Source organism: Branchiostoma belcheri, unplaced genomic scaffold (assembly GCF_001625305.1).
Source record: "Branchiostoma belcheri isolate BF01 breed outbred unplaced genomic scaffold, Haploidv18h27 scaffold139, whole genome shotgun sequence".
Taxonomy (NCBI): Eukaryota; Metazoa; Chordata; class Leptocardii; order Amphioxiformes; family Branchiostomatidae; genus Branchiostoma; species Branchiostoma belcheri.
The window spans coordinates 310,688-328,517 of record NW_017802813.1 but is presented as its reverse complement, the minus strand read 5'-3'; the positions used below and the strand labels follow the sequence as shown (position 1 = coordinate 328,517).

The window sequence follows — 17,830 nt, the reverse complement described above, 5'->3', positions numbered from 1 at the left end:
GGGAGAAAAATTGAGCATGTACATTTTCCTATGAGCGATTAGATTTTGAATGATGCATACAATAGGTCTCCTTCAATTTCAAAGGCTGAAATGTCTTACCGGAACATTTTTCCTGTTTCCTTCCAAAAAGTTCAAAACGGGCCATAATTTGTGGCACATGGTCAGGAAGGTTGGCCCCTTTCATTGCCAAGTTTTCCAGACACATCACGTCAATGGAAGTGCAATGTGTTGTAACCAATCACAACTTCAGTCTTGTACCGCATCAAACAATGGACAGCAGTCTGGCGGCCTTAAAAATACTGCTTCAGCTGTCTTCAGTTCAACACACAAGCACAAGTAAAGGCAATGTTGTCAACTTTCTAATAAATGGGGTGCTATGTCAAGGGTCAGAGTTGATCAGTGAGGAGATAGGAAGTCCATAGCAACCTGGATGGTCACTGAACATGGCAGCAACCTGAGACAACAATGCTTCCCTATAATTAGAGAAATTTCTCCCTATTCATATCAGCAGGATCATCTTGCAATAATGGAAAATGTGAAATAATCTCAAGGAATAACAATATCAAAGCAGATTTTAGGGTGAAAGATCTTTTTGTCTGAACGGCTACATTTCTCTTCATAAGATATGACAATTAATTAAAAGTTATGATTTTTCATCTATCATCTGTTTTGGGATCATAAGCGGACATAGTAGATTCATGATCATTTCAGTCTGCATGACTGCTTGTTAAGAGTGCCTAACTTCACAGTGGTGTGAGAGTCACTCTGTCACAGTGCAACCAACATTCACAAGTAGGTGTTTCCTTTACAGACCATTTTTCTTCAAGAAAGTACTTTTACCAACTTTGTGTCAATATCTTGTACTACTGTACACCAAGATGTAACAATTTTTTTCTGGCTGCAGATCAAATGAAGTACATGCATTTGTGTACTTAACATAATTTCAGTAATCAGAACTTAAAAATTTTCAAAGCCTTTTGAACTTGGCAGCAACAGACCTCCAATCCCTCGGGAATTAAGATTTCTTTCAATGGCATTTCATAGCTCTTGCAAGGAAAAGACTTGGCCATTCCATCATCTTTAGTATCCAAAAATCTGAGCTCAATGATATGAAAAACATAGGTATATTGGTATCAATGACATCACACAATGTGTATTTCAGCTTGAAATACAGCAGCACACTGACCAGAAGTCATTTGCATAGGAGTCAAAGTTGGTGGGGTCACTACCTCATGACCTTTTGACATGTACACGTAGGTTGGCAATATGGCATCATGATATAAGAAAATTTGATACCTGCTATAGTGGTAAAAAGAAGTCAACTTTTACTTCCCTTGCTTTGAAAGTTTTTGTATAAAGAAAAGGTTAACGGTACAAGAAATGTTTCATTTTCTCAACTCAAAGTTCATATCATTATCATGAATATGAAAGTTTTTTTTAGTCCTGACTAGATGAACCCTTTACTGGTGGATGTGTAGGCACGTGTCTGGTAGAGTGCAGTAGATTACATTGTCCCTCCAAATAAGTTTGCAAGGAGCAAACAATGGGATCAACACAAGCTTTTGTTCAAACCATTTTAGGGGGAAAATGACTGACCTCCCAACAATAAACGTTAGATGAGAAAAGCTAATAGGTACACACTAATTACTCAATTAGAATGTTGATACTAGTGTACTGTCCTAATAAACCTTAGTTTGGTCAAAATACACACAAAGTACACATAATATAGCCTCCACAGCAGGCTTTATCGCCGGTCTTTTTTTGCTGTCTTTTTTTTTTACTCACTGCAGTGCATTTTTTTTAATTCACCAGGTTTTGGCAGAAGTCTAGCCTGAAGGTTTATAAACAAGCAGAAAACACAAAGAAAGCCTGCCTTCAAGCCTGCTAGAGGCTAAACAGTGAGTTCTGTAATCAACTTAAACAATGTCCTTGCTTAGACCACTCCGAGCTGAAACAGTGCTATTATCTTTGCCTCTTTTTTATCATAACAAAAAAAATTTAAAAATCATTAACTGATATTAACCATGTAAATTTGTATTTGTGTATTGGAGGCCATATAAAAGCGTGTTGTGTATTACTTTGGGCCTATATGATTAGCCTTTACACTTTGAGGGATGATCTAAATTAATCAGCTTTTCCTTTGGTGGGAACAAAGAAGTGACAAATATGTACAAAAAAGATAATTTCTCTAGTATCATTAACCAAAGAGGTCACTATGTATTACTTAGGATTGAAAAACACTGAAATTTTCATGTAACTTTACTTGAGCTAAACTATGACACATGTCATATGATATGATTTATGAAATCAATAACATACTGTGAATTAGCAGCATTTTGATGTAGAAACATTTTCATCAAAAATCAAAAGATTAGCTTTTTAATCAGATAACTTTGATCTATTCACTAATGAGCTGTGGGATGCCTCTGAGCAGGAAATACTTTGATAATCCAGCCTGACATGCAAATTGTCACTAACCAGTGACATCTGGGGAGGGAAGCATTTCTGAGAACTGCTTGACTGTAACAAATTAATATATCTTTTTATCAATCACAAAAGATGGCCAGAAACATTTTTGTCATTTCCCCTCCAAAAGTCAAAAAAGGGCCTAGAAAGCCCTTTTAACCAATTACCTTTCTAAACCAATGAAAAGCTTCAAAGTTCGCCATCCAGCCAATAACAATAAAGCTTCACCAGAAAAATGCTTACAAGTTGGATGCTCTGCCAATACCAACAAAGCTTGCAATGTTGAAAATATTTTCTTACAACTGGAGCTAACTTCTTCAAGAAAGTTGATGGACTTCTTGGCACACGGAAGTGTTGACTGCAGATTTTCTTATTGGTTATATTTAAAAAAAAACCTGACCGCAAATTTAAAAGGCCAAATGGTAGGCTATCGCAGGCTCACTGGAGGGGTCATTGGATATGTTCTGTTTAATCTTATTCCTGGAGACAACCTGACATAAGAACAGCTGTTCTAGCCTTGATATTAAGCAGCAATTTGGAAAACAATTAGTGTGTTCTGTTTATGTAATGTTCTGTTTGTACCTCCTATATTGGTTACTGGTATGTTTCTACACATGTAGATTTTGTCACCAATACTGACTCATTGAAACCACTGATAGCGTAAAACTCAAGTAATAGGGGGTCCTCCTGTTTTGTTGGTTTGACTGTGGTTGATCCGGATCAGTGCTAACCACATTCTGAATTTTTCCGCTGACAGGGTCAGGCACTGCTGCCCTCCCACACATGCGCTGTGGTTTGCACAGGCAACAACATGGCTGCCTGCACATGAACTAAGGTTTAAATTCAACTCTGGAAGTGTCAGGGTTGATTTCAATGGCAAAGACAAAGACACCCTTAATTTAGATTCCAGACATTCGACACTTCAGGGGTTAACCTTTCCATGCCTCTATGTGGTGACTGCACCATGGTCATCCATGAACCAAATGTGGCCAAGCACACCTACTCATCTGGGTCACCCCAACTACATGTATATTCTGCGACTTAGTTGGGTTGGTGATGTAGTGTACTTAATTTTGCCCCCCCCCCCCTCCCAAAGCCATTGTTTGATGTCTAGAGCATATAATACATATCATGAGTGTGTACTATATCCCACATATAGCACAAAATTCAAGTCATATAAGAAAAAGTCATCTGCTATGTGTACTTATGTAGCCAAGGTGACATGTGCTTTTGATAATTGTCCAACATTGTACATACATGAATTGCCAAACTAACATTGCTCTTATTACATCTTTAGATAACACTAGTTTCGATCCCTGGGCTATGGATGAACAGAGGCAAAAGTGGCAACATCGCTACATGTACAGTACAATAAATAACATGAGTCGTCAACAAAAAAAAAACACAATTCCTTCACATGGTTTAATGCATTCTTCTTATAAATCTACAGCTGTTTATTTATCTAAGCGAACAAAAACTGTAATGTTGGCGGTTGACCTGAAGGCCAAAGAACTCAAAATGGCATGCCCTCTGGGCTAACCCATTAAAAATCTTGTGGGGGTGAATGGGAACATTTCTTGAATTCTTCTCCTTTTATTTCATTTCACATTTTACCAAATATGTTGTTCTTGATTCCTTACACTTAAATTCCGTGTACTCACCCCTTCCTGGACTTTAAAAACGGGATAACCCCTAGGGAATACCACCTTTGGTTACGGCCACACCCTCCTACCAGGTGTGACAACTTTTGACATACACCCCCCAAAGGAGAATGGAATCGCCCAGAAGCCACTGGAGATTGTCTCTCATCAGGCTCTAGAAGCATCTTAGATCTGTCAGCCAAGCTAACATCACCTTGGTCATGTTTGTGCAAACCCACGTAAGGTGATAAAACGATAAGAACAAGCTTCTCCAGTTCCACGCGCTGATTTCTTGTAAACAAAATATGATAATCAGCATCGCGAAGTGTCAGAGATATTTATGTTTGTTATTTTGTACAGGGTTGAAGGGCAAGCTGGATGGAAGGCGCAGAAGCCAGAAGGCGTGTTTCGTGGCAGAGCTGAAGCCGTAACATGCATCTAAGCAACATGCAACATTTGCAGTCGCTTGCAGGATAATAAAATTAAGGGAATCAGGCGAGGTCTACCTCAAATCTCTGTTCTTTTCAAAACCAAAAGTTTGGCAAAATCCCGCGAACGCCGGGTCCCGTTACTTTGATAAATGATATCACACGTCTGCAAAACGTTTTAGCGCGAACGCTTTCGTTCCCCTTACGTGCACAAAGTTCGAGAACCCCGCCAAGTCGTGGGAACACGCCGACAAAAAAAATTGTTTAATCCAAATTTAAGACGCCCGATTGTACCGCCAAGGAAACTTCAAGCAAGGCCAAGAAGTGCGTGCCGCCATGTTGGAATCTTGCCGGCTGTACGGTCTTACTTCACAGACATCTATCGTCACATTTTTACACAAATAATCCCTCAAAAATAAAACAGTGGTGGAAAACAAAAACTCACCGCTAACGCGACGTCCAGAAGGGCCAATAGAAGGAACCCTGTGGCCATCCTAGAAAACAAAAGTACAACGTTGAACAGAATCATCACTGGCGGTCAGCGCTATGTTGCTGGATGAAAACAGGAAGAAACTTATAACTCCTTGCCATGTCTAAATTGCTAAGTTCAAGTACTTGGCGTAAAAATAAAGGTAGATGCTCACCATAACCTCATATTTCCTAGGCTAGGTCGGTAAGACCCAGATTTCCCCACGATGTTGGCCCCCATGCTTCCAGCACTGCACAGCGTTCTAGGGCCGATGTCGGGACTCTATATCGTCATATGGAACCAATTTACATGCAGCCTATGGTCCCAGGAAAAGACAAACGACAAAGAGGTAGTGCCGAGAAAAACGCTGGTTTTGGCCAGAACTTCAGCTGCCCCTTAACGTCGTCGTTACCTTCCCGAAATTCCCCCGAAAAGTGTGTAGTTTAGCGGCGTATGGATGGGGAATTACAGCGGTGCAGTTCGCCCATGCACGGCGGATCCAGCCCTGCCGGAAAAGTTTATTGTGAGGGGCGGGGCTTAGCGGGGGGACCGTCCCCAAGTGACAGCCCTGCACGTTAGGAGAATTCAGATCTCATCAGATGAATAAACATCTGGGACTTGTAAGACATTCCTGGCATTGCGGCGCGACTGGAAAACGTTAGACATGGATGTCTCTGATCAGAGATCTCTGGGGGCACCCAAGCGCTCATTATGTATGGATGAATATTCATTTACTTCCAATTGTGACCCAGAGGGATAGACCGCTATGATGAAAGAGTTCGGAATATCCCCTTGTCTGCGGTTTCCCTAATGATCACAATATGGTAAACTGGGGCAACGGACCAACACTTCAAGAAAGTTCTCAAATTATCCTTCACATATTACGAAAACTATTCCCTCTTCTGAGTTGCGTTTTGTTTGAATTATACATGTAATTTTAAAGTTTAATACCTCAAGAAAGATAGGAAGAAAGACTAGACGCGAAAAGTCGCAACAATCTGTTTTCCAAACAGCGCCGTCTGCTAATCTGCTAAAACTAGCACCCCCACTGCTGATGAGCATTTATGATGTTGTAGCAATGATAGTGGCTGGCGTCCTCATCCATATTTCCGCCGGGGTTTGGACAATTTTGCTGACTCCCAATCCAGGACACCCCCCAGGAGGGGGGATCGGGAGAATATCAATCTCAGGAAGGGACGCAGATCTATCTTGTCGCGCTATCTCCTTGAAGATCGCCACCTGTGACGCATGTGTTCAATTAAATTGTTATTAATTGACGGTGGGGAAGGCTTCCATCCACAGACGGTCTCCAACTATTCTGATATTAATTAAACCCAGAGAGACCCAGAAGGAGTCCCCATCTCAACATTTCAGGCACAAACGTTCTCTCGTTTTATAAATAGACTTGCAAGATGGCTCGAGTGGTCACCAAGGTACCGGAGACTGAGGAGATTAGTTATGTGAGCATAGATGCTGAATCTTGGCGGCACGTTTTGTGCCTTTCCCGCTATCACTCCAGATAATCTAGGCGCGTCTTCAGAGGGGCCCAAATATTCGCACCACGCCATATCTCGCCCTTGTGGCTTTCTGTTAATTGGAAACACTTCCACAGTATGTGTCCTCAAAATGTCCCACAGAACCCCATACTTTTAGCTTACAGTCGATAATTTCATCCTTGCCACGGGTGAGAAAGTTTTCCCCATACGGAAATTAGGGGACCGTTATAAAAAGTTCCCACAACTTCTGAAAGCAATAGTGTAGAGGCCAGAAGAAAAGGTTAAATAAAGTTATGTATTGTAAAGTTCTCATCTGTGTCCAATTTAGAGGGGACCGCCAATTGAGCGCCTGGCTATGCGGTTTCTCGGAAGGATCTGCCGTTTTAGTTTCTCCTAACGTGATCCGGGTGTCTGTCAGGGTTCAATCTGGGATCGAATTTCACATAATGATGTGATTTTGCTAGTGGCTGACTTTGTGGTTTGCGCCGCCCTGTTGCCCCTTATGCTAATGAGGCGATAGGGCATCCCCGGCCCCTGCCAAGGCATTTCCTGCCCAATGGAGAGTTGGTGCGCGGGGAAGACCTAATCTCTAGTAGTGCCGGCCCCTTGACTAGGATTAGAACAGGGGTGCTCGGACATCGCTGACATCTCGGTAGACTGGACAAGAGGTCCCTCGCCCACCGATCTCTCCGCTGTAGACCAACAGTGTCGTGCCGCAGAACGACACGGACGCTCGTGCAAGACTTCTTCTCACTTGACAGAAAGATGGTGGAAGTCTGACCACAACTACTACTACTCCAACGGGACAGCGGTCTTAGACTCTTTTTATATAGACTCTGTGCAGCGACTGGGCCGCGTGGCCCTCTGCATTTTATTTTGATTTTAGTCGCCTACTATTTTAGTGTAGCTAAGGTGTAATAGTTTTCAAAATGAAGTTTCGAGGCGTGTTAGAAAGACACGTCTTGACGTCGTTAGCGGCGGTTCTGATACTGGCCTGCTGCATCCAGCTATCAGCGGCTGCGGTAAGTTTGTTTTTCTTCCCATTCTGTTTTTGTTTCCCGTAAATACAGCATGCGACTATAGGATCATCCTAGTATTTTGTGCATTTGTACGCATGAAGGTGTTCTCTAAATGCAAGTATGTTTGTGAGCCCCCCGCATTGCTTATCGTTCTGGCGTCTTGAAGGAAACCGGGCCAGACTTGCAAGACGCTCAGCTTTGAAGACTCCGGCGCGGCCATGTGTAGACTAGTGCGTCTTGTCCCACTGCAAAACATCTTAAATTTTGACAAGAAAACAAAACCGCATGTAAGCCTGATGCAAACCATTGCTGCTAAGTATTTTTTGTGTATTTCGTGTTAAAATTGCTCGGCTGCACCGTTATAAAAAGTGCATGCATGGCGTCGTAGCCGAGGGTCGGGTTTTGTCGCGGCATTTCGACACAATCAGAAACACATGGTGGGACAGGACACAAGACAGGGTTGCTTTATGCCCTTCGTTGGTTTTCACGTTACCTCAGCGCGTCTCAAACCGTCCAGCCGCGGCGAAAGCGCGTACAAAAAAACCTTACAATCTATTTCTCTGTTGTGGTGTTATATTTTTGTTGTGGGGGGCCAAGCACGTGTGGGCCACAGGGGTAGATGAAATTGAAGACAAGTTTTCTACACTTGGCAGCATCTCCGATGTTGACAAGTAGGAGGGGAAGACACATCCCATGGGCAGGCTGTTGAATGTAGAGGTTACACAGCACAGTTCCAGCTCCTCAGAAAATGACAAATTATCAACAAAAACGGTTGAAAACAAAAATATTTATACATGAAAATAATGTTATCAACAGGGTTTTGATAAAACAGTAATTAGCACAAAATAATATTAAGGAAAGATCTTGGAAATACAAGGATTCCTAAAATTTCAACAGTCTTCAAGGTGAATATCTTCAGAATTTCGTGTGTTCTTCAACATTGTTTATTAATTATATGTGAATACAACTTCTTCACCCTTGGCCTTTTGACAATACCCGCCATCTTGAATGTTCCCAGACAAGGAAATGTCGTCACATGATTCGAAGTCAATTAAATCACTACGATAAGGTAACAACTAGCCCTGAAGGAGCTTGGACTTGATTTAACACTTGCTGTGATTTCTATTTTCATTAGTTGACCCCAAACTTTTTTCATCGAGATGAAGAAAATCATGCAACTCATGCAACTTTTCTTTATACACAGTACACAAGTGCTTGACTTTATTCACATTTTTGACCCTGCATTAGCCAAGGGAGACTGAATTGAATGGTGGGATTGGACAAACATTGCATACATGTTATAGCAACAGACGTTTTCTACAACATACCGGTACATCTGTTAAAATCAGTTGACTTCAACACATTTCAAACTCGCTGAAGGTACTCGAAGGTCTGGCGCCAACTCTTTTCAAACACATGACCAAAGTGGAATCACAAAATTTTTGGACTATTTCTGGAGACCGGTGTTCCACTAGACTGGCATCTGGGCATCCTATGGAACACTTGAATTGTGTAGTGATTTAAACACTCTTTCAATGCCATTGCCAGGGTTGTGGAGGTGATTTCTACACCCGACATATGATCTATCCAAGGAGGTATACTTGATCTGTTGAACTGAGTGATAAGTCGTGACCTTTGACCAGCATCAGAACATGGCGGCGAGTCCCTGTTTGTAGCACAAGAGATCATTTTCCTCGTCTTTCAGTACTATGTCCAAGCAAAGGTTATCTCTGCAAGGAGGGAGGGAACCAGAAAAGCAGCTGTGTTTCCAAATGGGTAAAATGTATCTGCAGATGCTTCGGTAGCCCTTGTGTAGTGTGTTGCAGAGTGGGGAAAACCGCCCTTCAGCGTCACACACCAGCATGTGGCTACAGCTGGTTTGGTTATAATTTTAAATGTTGCAATAAAAAGTCTTATAAATGTTTCTTTGATGAAAAGGTGTCATATTAATTAGAGTCTCATAATCATTAATTAAACATGAAGAAATCAAAGGTCTGTTTCTTGTTGTGTAACATGTGTGAAAGATTGGTATCTGTAACTATGCATAATGTTATTAATTTGCATACAAAGCTGAATGATGGTACAAGATAATTGGAAGTAAGATGGAATGTTCCATGTCATTGTCAGAAGGGTAAATGAGGAAAGGGAGACAATGAATTTTGTGCTACACTCACTCAGTTTTGTGCTACAATTTTCTGGAAATCAGTGCCAATAAACTTGTAACCGTTGTTTTCGTAATCTCTCTATGCATGCCACAGAGCAAATAAGATTCCCATCCCCATCAAGAAACTTTTCAACCAATTAAAGCAAAATTAAAGCTTGAAACGTGATTATCTAATAAACAAAATGGTGTAGAAACAGGCAGACATGGTCACACCTCCTCCTCCACAAGAAAACTTTGTCCTTGCACAACTTGCAATCTGATTGGTCAGAGCCAGCATCTGCCCTCTGGGACTAATCAGTGGATGCCACACCCTGTGGTGGCCATTCCTCCTTCCTCTTTCTGGTCCATGCCTCCTAACAATTTCCTTTGCATGAATCCATAATTAAGTTGGTGCAAATGCTGTGAGTTGTAAACAAAATTAACTAAGCATTAAAGCATTGAATAATGCTGAAATTCGTTGATCATAATTACCAGAATGATTGAATACCAAGGGTAACTGGGTTCCTTCAAGTCAAGTTCAAAGCTGATATTTTCTTGGGTTCTTTGGAGATAAACAGATGCCTTTCATTCAACACAGTTCGCAAGTCAAAACAGACTTAGAATGAGTCTAAGAATTGTAAGTCCCTATCGAGATCTTTCAGTGATAGCTAGGATGCAGCCTATCTTTCTTGATGTTCTTGGCTCCCGTGAAGCTTTTCCAAAGGATTGGAAGGATGTTGAATGATCCCTCTTACAAGCCTGTTTTGGCTTGCCGATCTAATCACTGATATTTTCGATACTAGTATTTGAAAAAGTTTGTAACAGTCTCTAATGTAGTTACCATGGGTCTGTGATATTTTATACATGTCAGTAGGCTTTCTTTGCATGTTGGTGCCACCATGCTTAGGGAATTGGTAGGGTAAACATCGCAGTTGACTGTGGACTTAATCCTGTCTATCGCGTTTGTCCTAACGAATGCAAATTGGTGTGTTTAGAGGGACACATTGTACATGAAAGCGTGTAACAACATAAGGTTTATGTCATGTTATGTAATGTTCCACCACATGTCCACTAAATTACTAATGGTTGACCACACAGCCCTGCCCCTCCACTCCCCCTGTTTACAACTGGCACAAGTCCAAGGCATGCAGACTACAGATTGAGTGATCTTTTATACAACATTTCCAGAAAGCACCACTGCTAATCTCCTTAGACTACAGCACTCACGATAAGGATTATAAACTTAGTCTGGGGGCAGGCAGCTCTGCTGTTTTATGAAGAAAACGTTTAATTTTTGAAGAGATATGAACATCTGTTGGTAGTTTTCCAATAGAAATCTTCCATCTTTAGCCCGATTTCCTGACAAAGCACAGTGTATCCCTAACAATTTAGTGTGGGCATGGCTAGCTTTTCTGTCAACTTAAGGTCAGGCTCTCTCATTTTCCAGAAAACTATCCCGCTATCCAATGGGGTGATTGTTGCTATATCATGGGAGGGGAGAGTATTTATTATCGTCTAGGACAGTTCTAGTGTGCCCCAGTCTTTGAGAGAACTTAGCTGCAATTTGTAAGCTGCAATCCTGCAAGAAGAAACTATTTCTTAGAATAAACTTGTGAAAGACAGCCTGATATTAGCTGCTGTGGTATAAACTATCAAAAATAGCTTCTTAATTTGACAATGATTTAATTGATGGCCCAAAGTCTTGAAGGAGAATGTGTGGTGTCATGGATCACCTCCCTGGATTACCAGGGTGACTAAAAATGTTGCAAACCATGCAGGAATTGGCAGCCTGCTGACACTGAAGGTGATGTTTGTTTTTCTCTTTCATCTTTTGTAAGACTTGGTGGGGCTGAATCATTCTGCTTGAATGGCCCCTGTCTTCTCTCTGTTGACACCCCACTGTGAAGAAGAATAGAAGAAGCAGCACCATCTAATCAATTATCCACAGGAATTTACCACAAGAATTCTGGGGGTCTTGCAAAAAGAAGAGGAGGAAATTGCCATGACAACAGACATATTGTCTGTGCTGGTGGAAGGTAGTAATTTTCTCCAGGTAATCAGGCACTTGGATTTCTTGCAGCCAAATCTTCTCTGTCATACATTCTTAGGATCTGGTTTGGATACCGATTATCTGATAGGTTTGGTTAATGAGGGTTCTTAGAAATGAGGGTTCTTAGAATCTGATTTCTAGGACTGTGTCATCTGCAGTCAATTATCTTCACCTCGGGCATTAATTTACAAGGAGGAACTGCAAGCTCTGCAAGAAAAAGATAGAGATGATGTATTCGCTAATCACACCCTCCCCTACCATTTAAAAACCCTTACTGCAAATAAATGCTCTGTGTGGAACACGAGTGTTAAAATATGCATGATCTCATAAAAATGGCAAATTATTCAAATCCAAAAATCCATTGTGTTGTGTTATCTTCTTTACATAGGGTACAATAGGTTTAGTGGATCTCTGTCAGACGGTCGTCTTTGTCGACTCCTAATTAAAATCTGGTTGCTTTTTCCATCTGTATTCGCAGCATTGTGCCAAGTGATGAATTTTAATCCCAAGTTTGGCCTTTGAAGCCTGCATGTTTGACTTGTCCAGTGTCTAGGACACAGATGGGTAAGTGAGCCTCTCCCCAAAGGGATACTACCTGGAGATTGACAGCTCAGTGGGGTGACAGAGAGGTGGAATTTTTTCCACCTCTTCCTGGGGAGATTATCCATCTCTTTCACTGGAATTTGGTGCAGGACTGGCATACATTAGCACTAGGGGTGGGTACCGGTTCAGTCGGACCGGTTTGGACCGGAACAACATTCAAGAACCGAGTCCAAAAAACCGAAACGTGAAAACCGGATGACCGGACCTGATGTACATTTCTGTAGATTGTACACACAACACACACAATTTGGCCATGGCAGGTAAAAAAAAATAACCCTGAATCATACTAGATCAGCCTAAATCCATGTTTATGCGTTCAAAAACAAGAAAAAAAATGTTTCCCGGTATTAATCTCTTGAAACACGGCGCTGAATATTGACGCAAAAACATTTCGTGCACGGCGCGCCCTCCCCCATATTGTTCAGACTGTGACGCAATCCCGTGTCACGTGTCGGCATTTCGCATCTCTGATTGGTTGTTGCGCCCGCGGCTGGCAGCGTAGGGAGCGAGGCGGCAGACTTGAGCGAGCCGACGCGCGTGTAAACAACTTTTCTTTGTTCGATATCGGCGCTAAAATTCTATTTTCCACAATCACACATCGATATTCTAGTGAAGAAATGCATAGTTTCAAGAATCTTTGGGGAAAATATATGCTTCTATCGGCGGATTTTTAGCGTTTTCGACGTGATTTTGTCGTCACTTAACCCGGAAGTGTGGACCGCGGCGTGGCTAAATTTTTAGCGTATTTTACCCTGCGTTTTATCAATCAAAACAATAAACAACCCCCGCTAAGAGAACCCTGTAACATTTTAGATCGCAGCAATTAAGTATTTGATCAAATTATTTGTGGATGTGCTGGCATTTCAGCCGTATTATTCATCGGGAAAAGCGGCCTCATGCACGGCCGTGTCGTGTACACGAAGAAATTGTGTCTCGCTTGCCAAAATATGATATATTATATATAGATACTATACTGTACAATAATCAGGTCCGGTTCAGGTCCGGACCTGGACCTGATCCTCTGAACCTGATCCGGACCTGGACCTGAATTTTCTATACCGGTACCCACCCCTAATTAGCACCCTGTCCCTACCTCATTATACTTGTCTGCAAAGGGCAGGGACACTTGCCAAGTTCACGTGAAGTTACTGAGGCCCAAAACATTTTTAGCGGAACTACAACATTTTTAGCAGAATAAAATGTCCTTTATCATAACAAACGGGTAGAAAAATCAGTACCCAAAAGTTCTATCACTCATTTGTTGGATTACAGATGTTGAATTGTTAGGAAAACCATTCCTCATGTGGCCCAGGTTGTTAGCGACGCAGTCCTTTGTTCTTATTCATAAGTTTTGTAGGCATTACCAAGTGTGATTGAAAAACAATTGCTTTCAAATGGACAGAACCAGATTGTTCACACATCCTTGTCATGGCGCTAATGTGTTTAGGTTTGCATAAGTATCTCAGAAAACAGCTTGACACTGTGATACAGACCAGCTAACTGACAAAACTTGCTGGAATGTTTGTGTTGACCCTTTCCAACAACTTTTTTTCAAATCTGATAAAATTGGAGCTTTCTGACAAACCCAAACTTGCAGTACTGAAACATTGCATTGAAATTTCATAAACACTATCTTTTCGTATGGGATCATCACCTGATCTTTTCTAGTAATACTGAGTTCTACTTTGCCAGCAGGCTCATTGGAATGTGTCAGCAAAGAGACTTTCCATACTTACCAATTACATGTGCAGTCTGTAGAAGTCAGTAATTAGGTGGCTTGGGTATAGTCTGTTCATACACAAACTAAAATGATAACAGTAAAAAAGCAACTAGTATAACTTAATAAGTTTGGGGATGTTTGTGTATTTGGTATTCTGTTGTCATAATGCCTTATCATATACATGTTATTCGGATAATGTTTGCAATATGATTTTGAATAATACTAAGTATTGGCTGACTAGTTGAAAGCTGTAATTTCTCGTTTTGACTGCTCACCCGGAACCAATTATACATGACCTTGCCAGGGCTGTGTCCTATAGGACATAATCTGCAGTTCAAGGGAAAGTCGCTAGGGGTCAAAGATAGATCATATCATCATCATACCAGAAATTCTTTCAAGTTCCACGTTCAAATAATAAGAAAACATTACATGTATTTGTCTGATGGCTCTACTTTTATCAGTTAAAAGAGATCTGACAAGTTGAGTCATTGTGACATTTGCAGCTTCAGACCACTTTCAGAGGGTTGTCAACAATAATAAACAACTTTTCACCTAGGTGGCTTACAGTATACCTTTAAAGTGGGTGTGCCCTTGGGTATACAAACTTTGAACAGAAAAAACATTTTTGATGAATTGGTATGACGCTCTGACCAACTTAAAAAAGAAATGGTTAGGTTTGAGAAATTGAGAGATAGACTCTTCTCATGCCAAGGCCATGAAGGCTTGTTAATTTGCCCTTAAGCTTCCAGGGTTAGGTCTGTGATGTACAATGTAGGATGTACTCCCAGTCACTGATACCAGCTAATTTCCAAGTGTGCTTCAGTCACGCATTGGTATGTTTTTGTCTCAGTCAAGTGTGTGTTGGCTGTAAGTTAAGGTGTCCAGATGGTCCGTATACAAGACAGCTTGACCTTTTGTTATCAACAATTCCAGACAACTTGTCCACGGTTATGGAGCGTTTCATTTATGGGACGGAGACAGCTTGTTTTACTCCTGTGACTTCCTGAGAATTCCATGGGATGCAAACAGCTTGACTTTGTCCCTACAACACTCAGGGAATTGCAGTTAGAAGAAATGGTATGGGTTGGCCCTAAAACTTCCAGGAAATTTCACTCTGTCGTTTGGTGCATCATTAGTTGTGCAATCCTCTCCAGGGAATGTTTTACTCCTGTGACTTCCTAGGAATTCCTTGGGATGCAAACAGCTTGACTTTGTCGCTTCAAAACTCAGGAAATTAAAATTGCATTTAGAAGAAATGGTATGGGTTGGCCCTAAAACTTCCAGGAAATTTCACTTAGACTCTGTTATTTGGTGCATCATGAGTTATGCATATCCTCTAAGGAGAATTCAATTGACTGAGAGATACAGACAGCTTCGTTAGGTTTCCTTCGGTTTTAGAATTTTTTGAGTCTGAAATCAGCAGGAAACAGTTTAAGACTAGACTACAACATTTGGTGCATCTTGTATGAGCATATCTGCAGGAGGATTCCATTGTCTGAGAAGAGACATCTTGGTTAGGTTACCTTTGGTTTTAGAGTCTGACAGGAAACAGTTTAAGTTTGCCCTAAGACTCTGCCTCTTGGTGCATCTTGAGTGAGCATATCTTGAGGATTCCTTCGTTTGAGAGAAGACATCTTGGTTGGGTCTTCCAACCCAGATTCCAGACTCTGGTTATCATTCAGACTGGCAGGAGCTCACAGAGAAGGGATCCAGCTTGCATTCTCTCACCATATAAGGATGAGCTCAACCGGGATAGTGTGTTCAGATCTGATCTGTTTATTAGTAATGCTCGCTATATCTCAAGAAGCATGGTTTAATGACATAGTATAAGAAGTGTTTAGAGCTGTGTTAAGACTGAGGTCGGTATGTCTGCAGCAAAGATTAGCTGTGATCAAGCAAAACAGCTGTTTTCAGACTTCAGTTTTCATATAGGCCTAGTACCAGCTTCACCAGGCCCCAACCTGTGAATGTAGCTCATTATACACATATGTGGGAACATTATGCTTCTCTTGACCCGAGATAAACTTGCTATTTTTCTTCCAGCCACAAGTAAGGCAGATAAACAACCAGATAAAATAGTGGTCTGAACTCAAAGTTCATCAAGGGTATGTTACCCCCATCAGGTTAATAGATGGCTTGGGAATTCTTCTTCTCATCTCTCGCTCTATGGAAGGTTTTTGGCAGATCCTTTTGGCACACAAATTACGTATAAAATGTGCAGGATACAAATCATGTTGGCAAAATGCCTGTCAGTCATTTCCAATATTGGAAGAGTCTGTTTCATTTCTCCATTCTATAGTGATGGTGATGCAATGGTTTTAAGGTTCAAGTTCAAACGTGATATTTATGCAATATATTTGCGCACCAATGATCTCAAGGTTAGGTCGGAAATGTCCAGTTTAAATTCCTGAAGGTCTAGAAGTTGTACTTGAAATTGAAGTCAGCGATGACATTCAGGCTATTTCATAATCAAACATAATGTTGACGTCAGTTGAAAGGGTATTTCCTAGGACTGTGAAGAGACCTGGGCTGCTTCCAAGTCAAAGATAAGCAGCTGATTGGCAAACATGGCTCAGATTTCGTGACAAGACCTTGAAAAGTCCCAGCCACTGTACACTGACAGTTGACCCATAGTCCTCAGACATGACAGACTGCTTCCTTCTCTTGCCCTGCCCCCTTACCTAAGGAATGGGAGGCCTCTCTGGTATTGGAAAAGTACAGACATTCATGAATTGCCTTATGTCCAAGAAGTGTTAGTTCGCTATAACTATAAGCATAATATTAAAATGCAGGCCTCGAAACATTTGACAGCCAACATACATGTAGGCAATTTTATGATGGATGTTGCAGTTTTATGGACAGATAAGTGGAGAATGCCATGGTGACACTACTGTTATATTTGGCAGCATTGCTCTGAAAATGTAGTCAATCATCATATTTACCTAACAGCAGATGCTATGTCTTCGTACATGACTGAGTCAAAATTGATTTGTCGCTTGGCAGTGGAACATTATGTATGTATTTGTTGGATGTATTTAGCACTAGTTTAAGGCAAGCAGCCACCAAGAGGCAGGGCATAGGGTTTTTCCATTGCAGATTGGTTACAGCTGGTGTTCCTCAAGGTTGAATCTTTGGACCCAGACTGAAAGCAAAGAGCATTATTCAATCTTTTTTAAGCTAAGGCCCGATTTAGACTAGAAACGCTTAAGGGGTTTTGGCCAGGGAAACGTTTCGGAACGGTTAACCGTTCCCGGTCTAAAGAGGAAAAACGGTTTGTTATGGGTTTTCGCGGACCGTTTCCGAAAACCACCTCCATCGTGGTTTTCGACCGTTTCAGAACCCTTCAGCGGGGGGCCCGAAACGCTTTTTGCTAGGTCTAAAGTCAAAGGGTTTCTTGAAATGGTAAACCAGGTCACGTGTCATATGCTAATCACATGCTAATAAGCCCGCGAGCGTCCATTTTCTGGTAGATTCGCGCCATATTCGATTGTGTCCATTTTCGCCATTTCATATCATGTATTTCTCGAATTGTCGTCATCCTTTATGTCTGGGGGGGGTGGCAGAAGGCCAGGGGAGGATCTGGACCCAAGAAGAGATCCGCTGCTTGATCAGCTTGTGGGCCGATCAAACTATACAATCCCGCTTGGAGACCTCGCGTAATAAAGAGGGCATCGATGCTTGTGGACGGGCTGGCGGCTGAGGGGTATTTACGCACCCCAAAGCAGGTTCGGGCGAAGTTCAAGGCCCTAAAACACAAGTATCATAAGGCCAATGAGGCAAACCGTAGAAGCGGCTC

General features: G+C 41.6%; 2 protein-coding genes across 5 annotated transcripts in view; one reads left to right on the top strand and one right to left on the bottom strand.

Annotated features, from left to right (window-relative positions):
• Positions 1-5,534, bottom strand: part of LOC109464464 (collagen alpha-6(IV) chain-like) — a 29,014-nt gene extending 23,480 nt beyond the window's left edge. Inside the window, exons 1-2 of the mRNA XM_019761454.1 lie at positions 5,179-5,534; positions 4,980-5,028 (exon numbers count right to left, since the gene is read on the bottom strand). Coding sequence (XP_019617013.1) covers positions 4,980-5,028; positions 5,179-5,243 — 114 coding nt within the window. The 5' untranslated portion in view covers positions 5,244-5,534. The remainder of the gene's footprint in view (positions 1-4,979; positions 5,029-5,178) is intronic.
• A 1,477-nt stretch (positions 5,535-7,011) lies between these two features.
• LOC109464461 (collagen alpha-5(IV) chain-like) overlaps positions 7,012-17,830 on the top strand; it is a 40,622-nt gene continuing 29,803 nt past the window's right edge. For all 4 annotated transcript variants that reach the window (XM_019761451.1, XM_019761450.1, XM_019761449.1 and 1 more), the window contains exon 1: positions 7,012-7,521. In XM_019761451.1, coding sequence (XP_019617010.1) covers positions 7,429-7,521 — 93 coding nt within the window. In that variant the 5' untranslated portion in view covers positions 7,012-7,428. The remainder of the gene's footprint in view (positions 7,522-17,830) is intronic.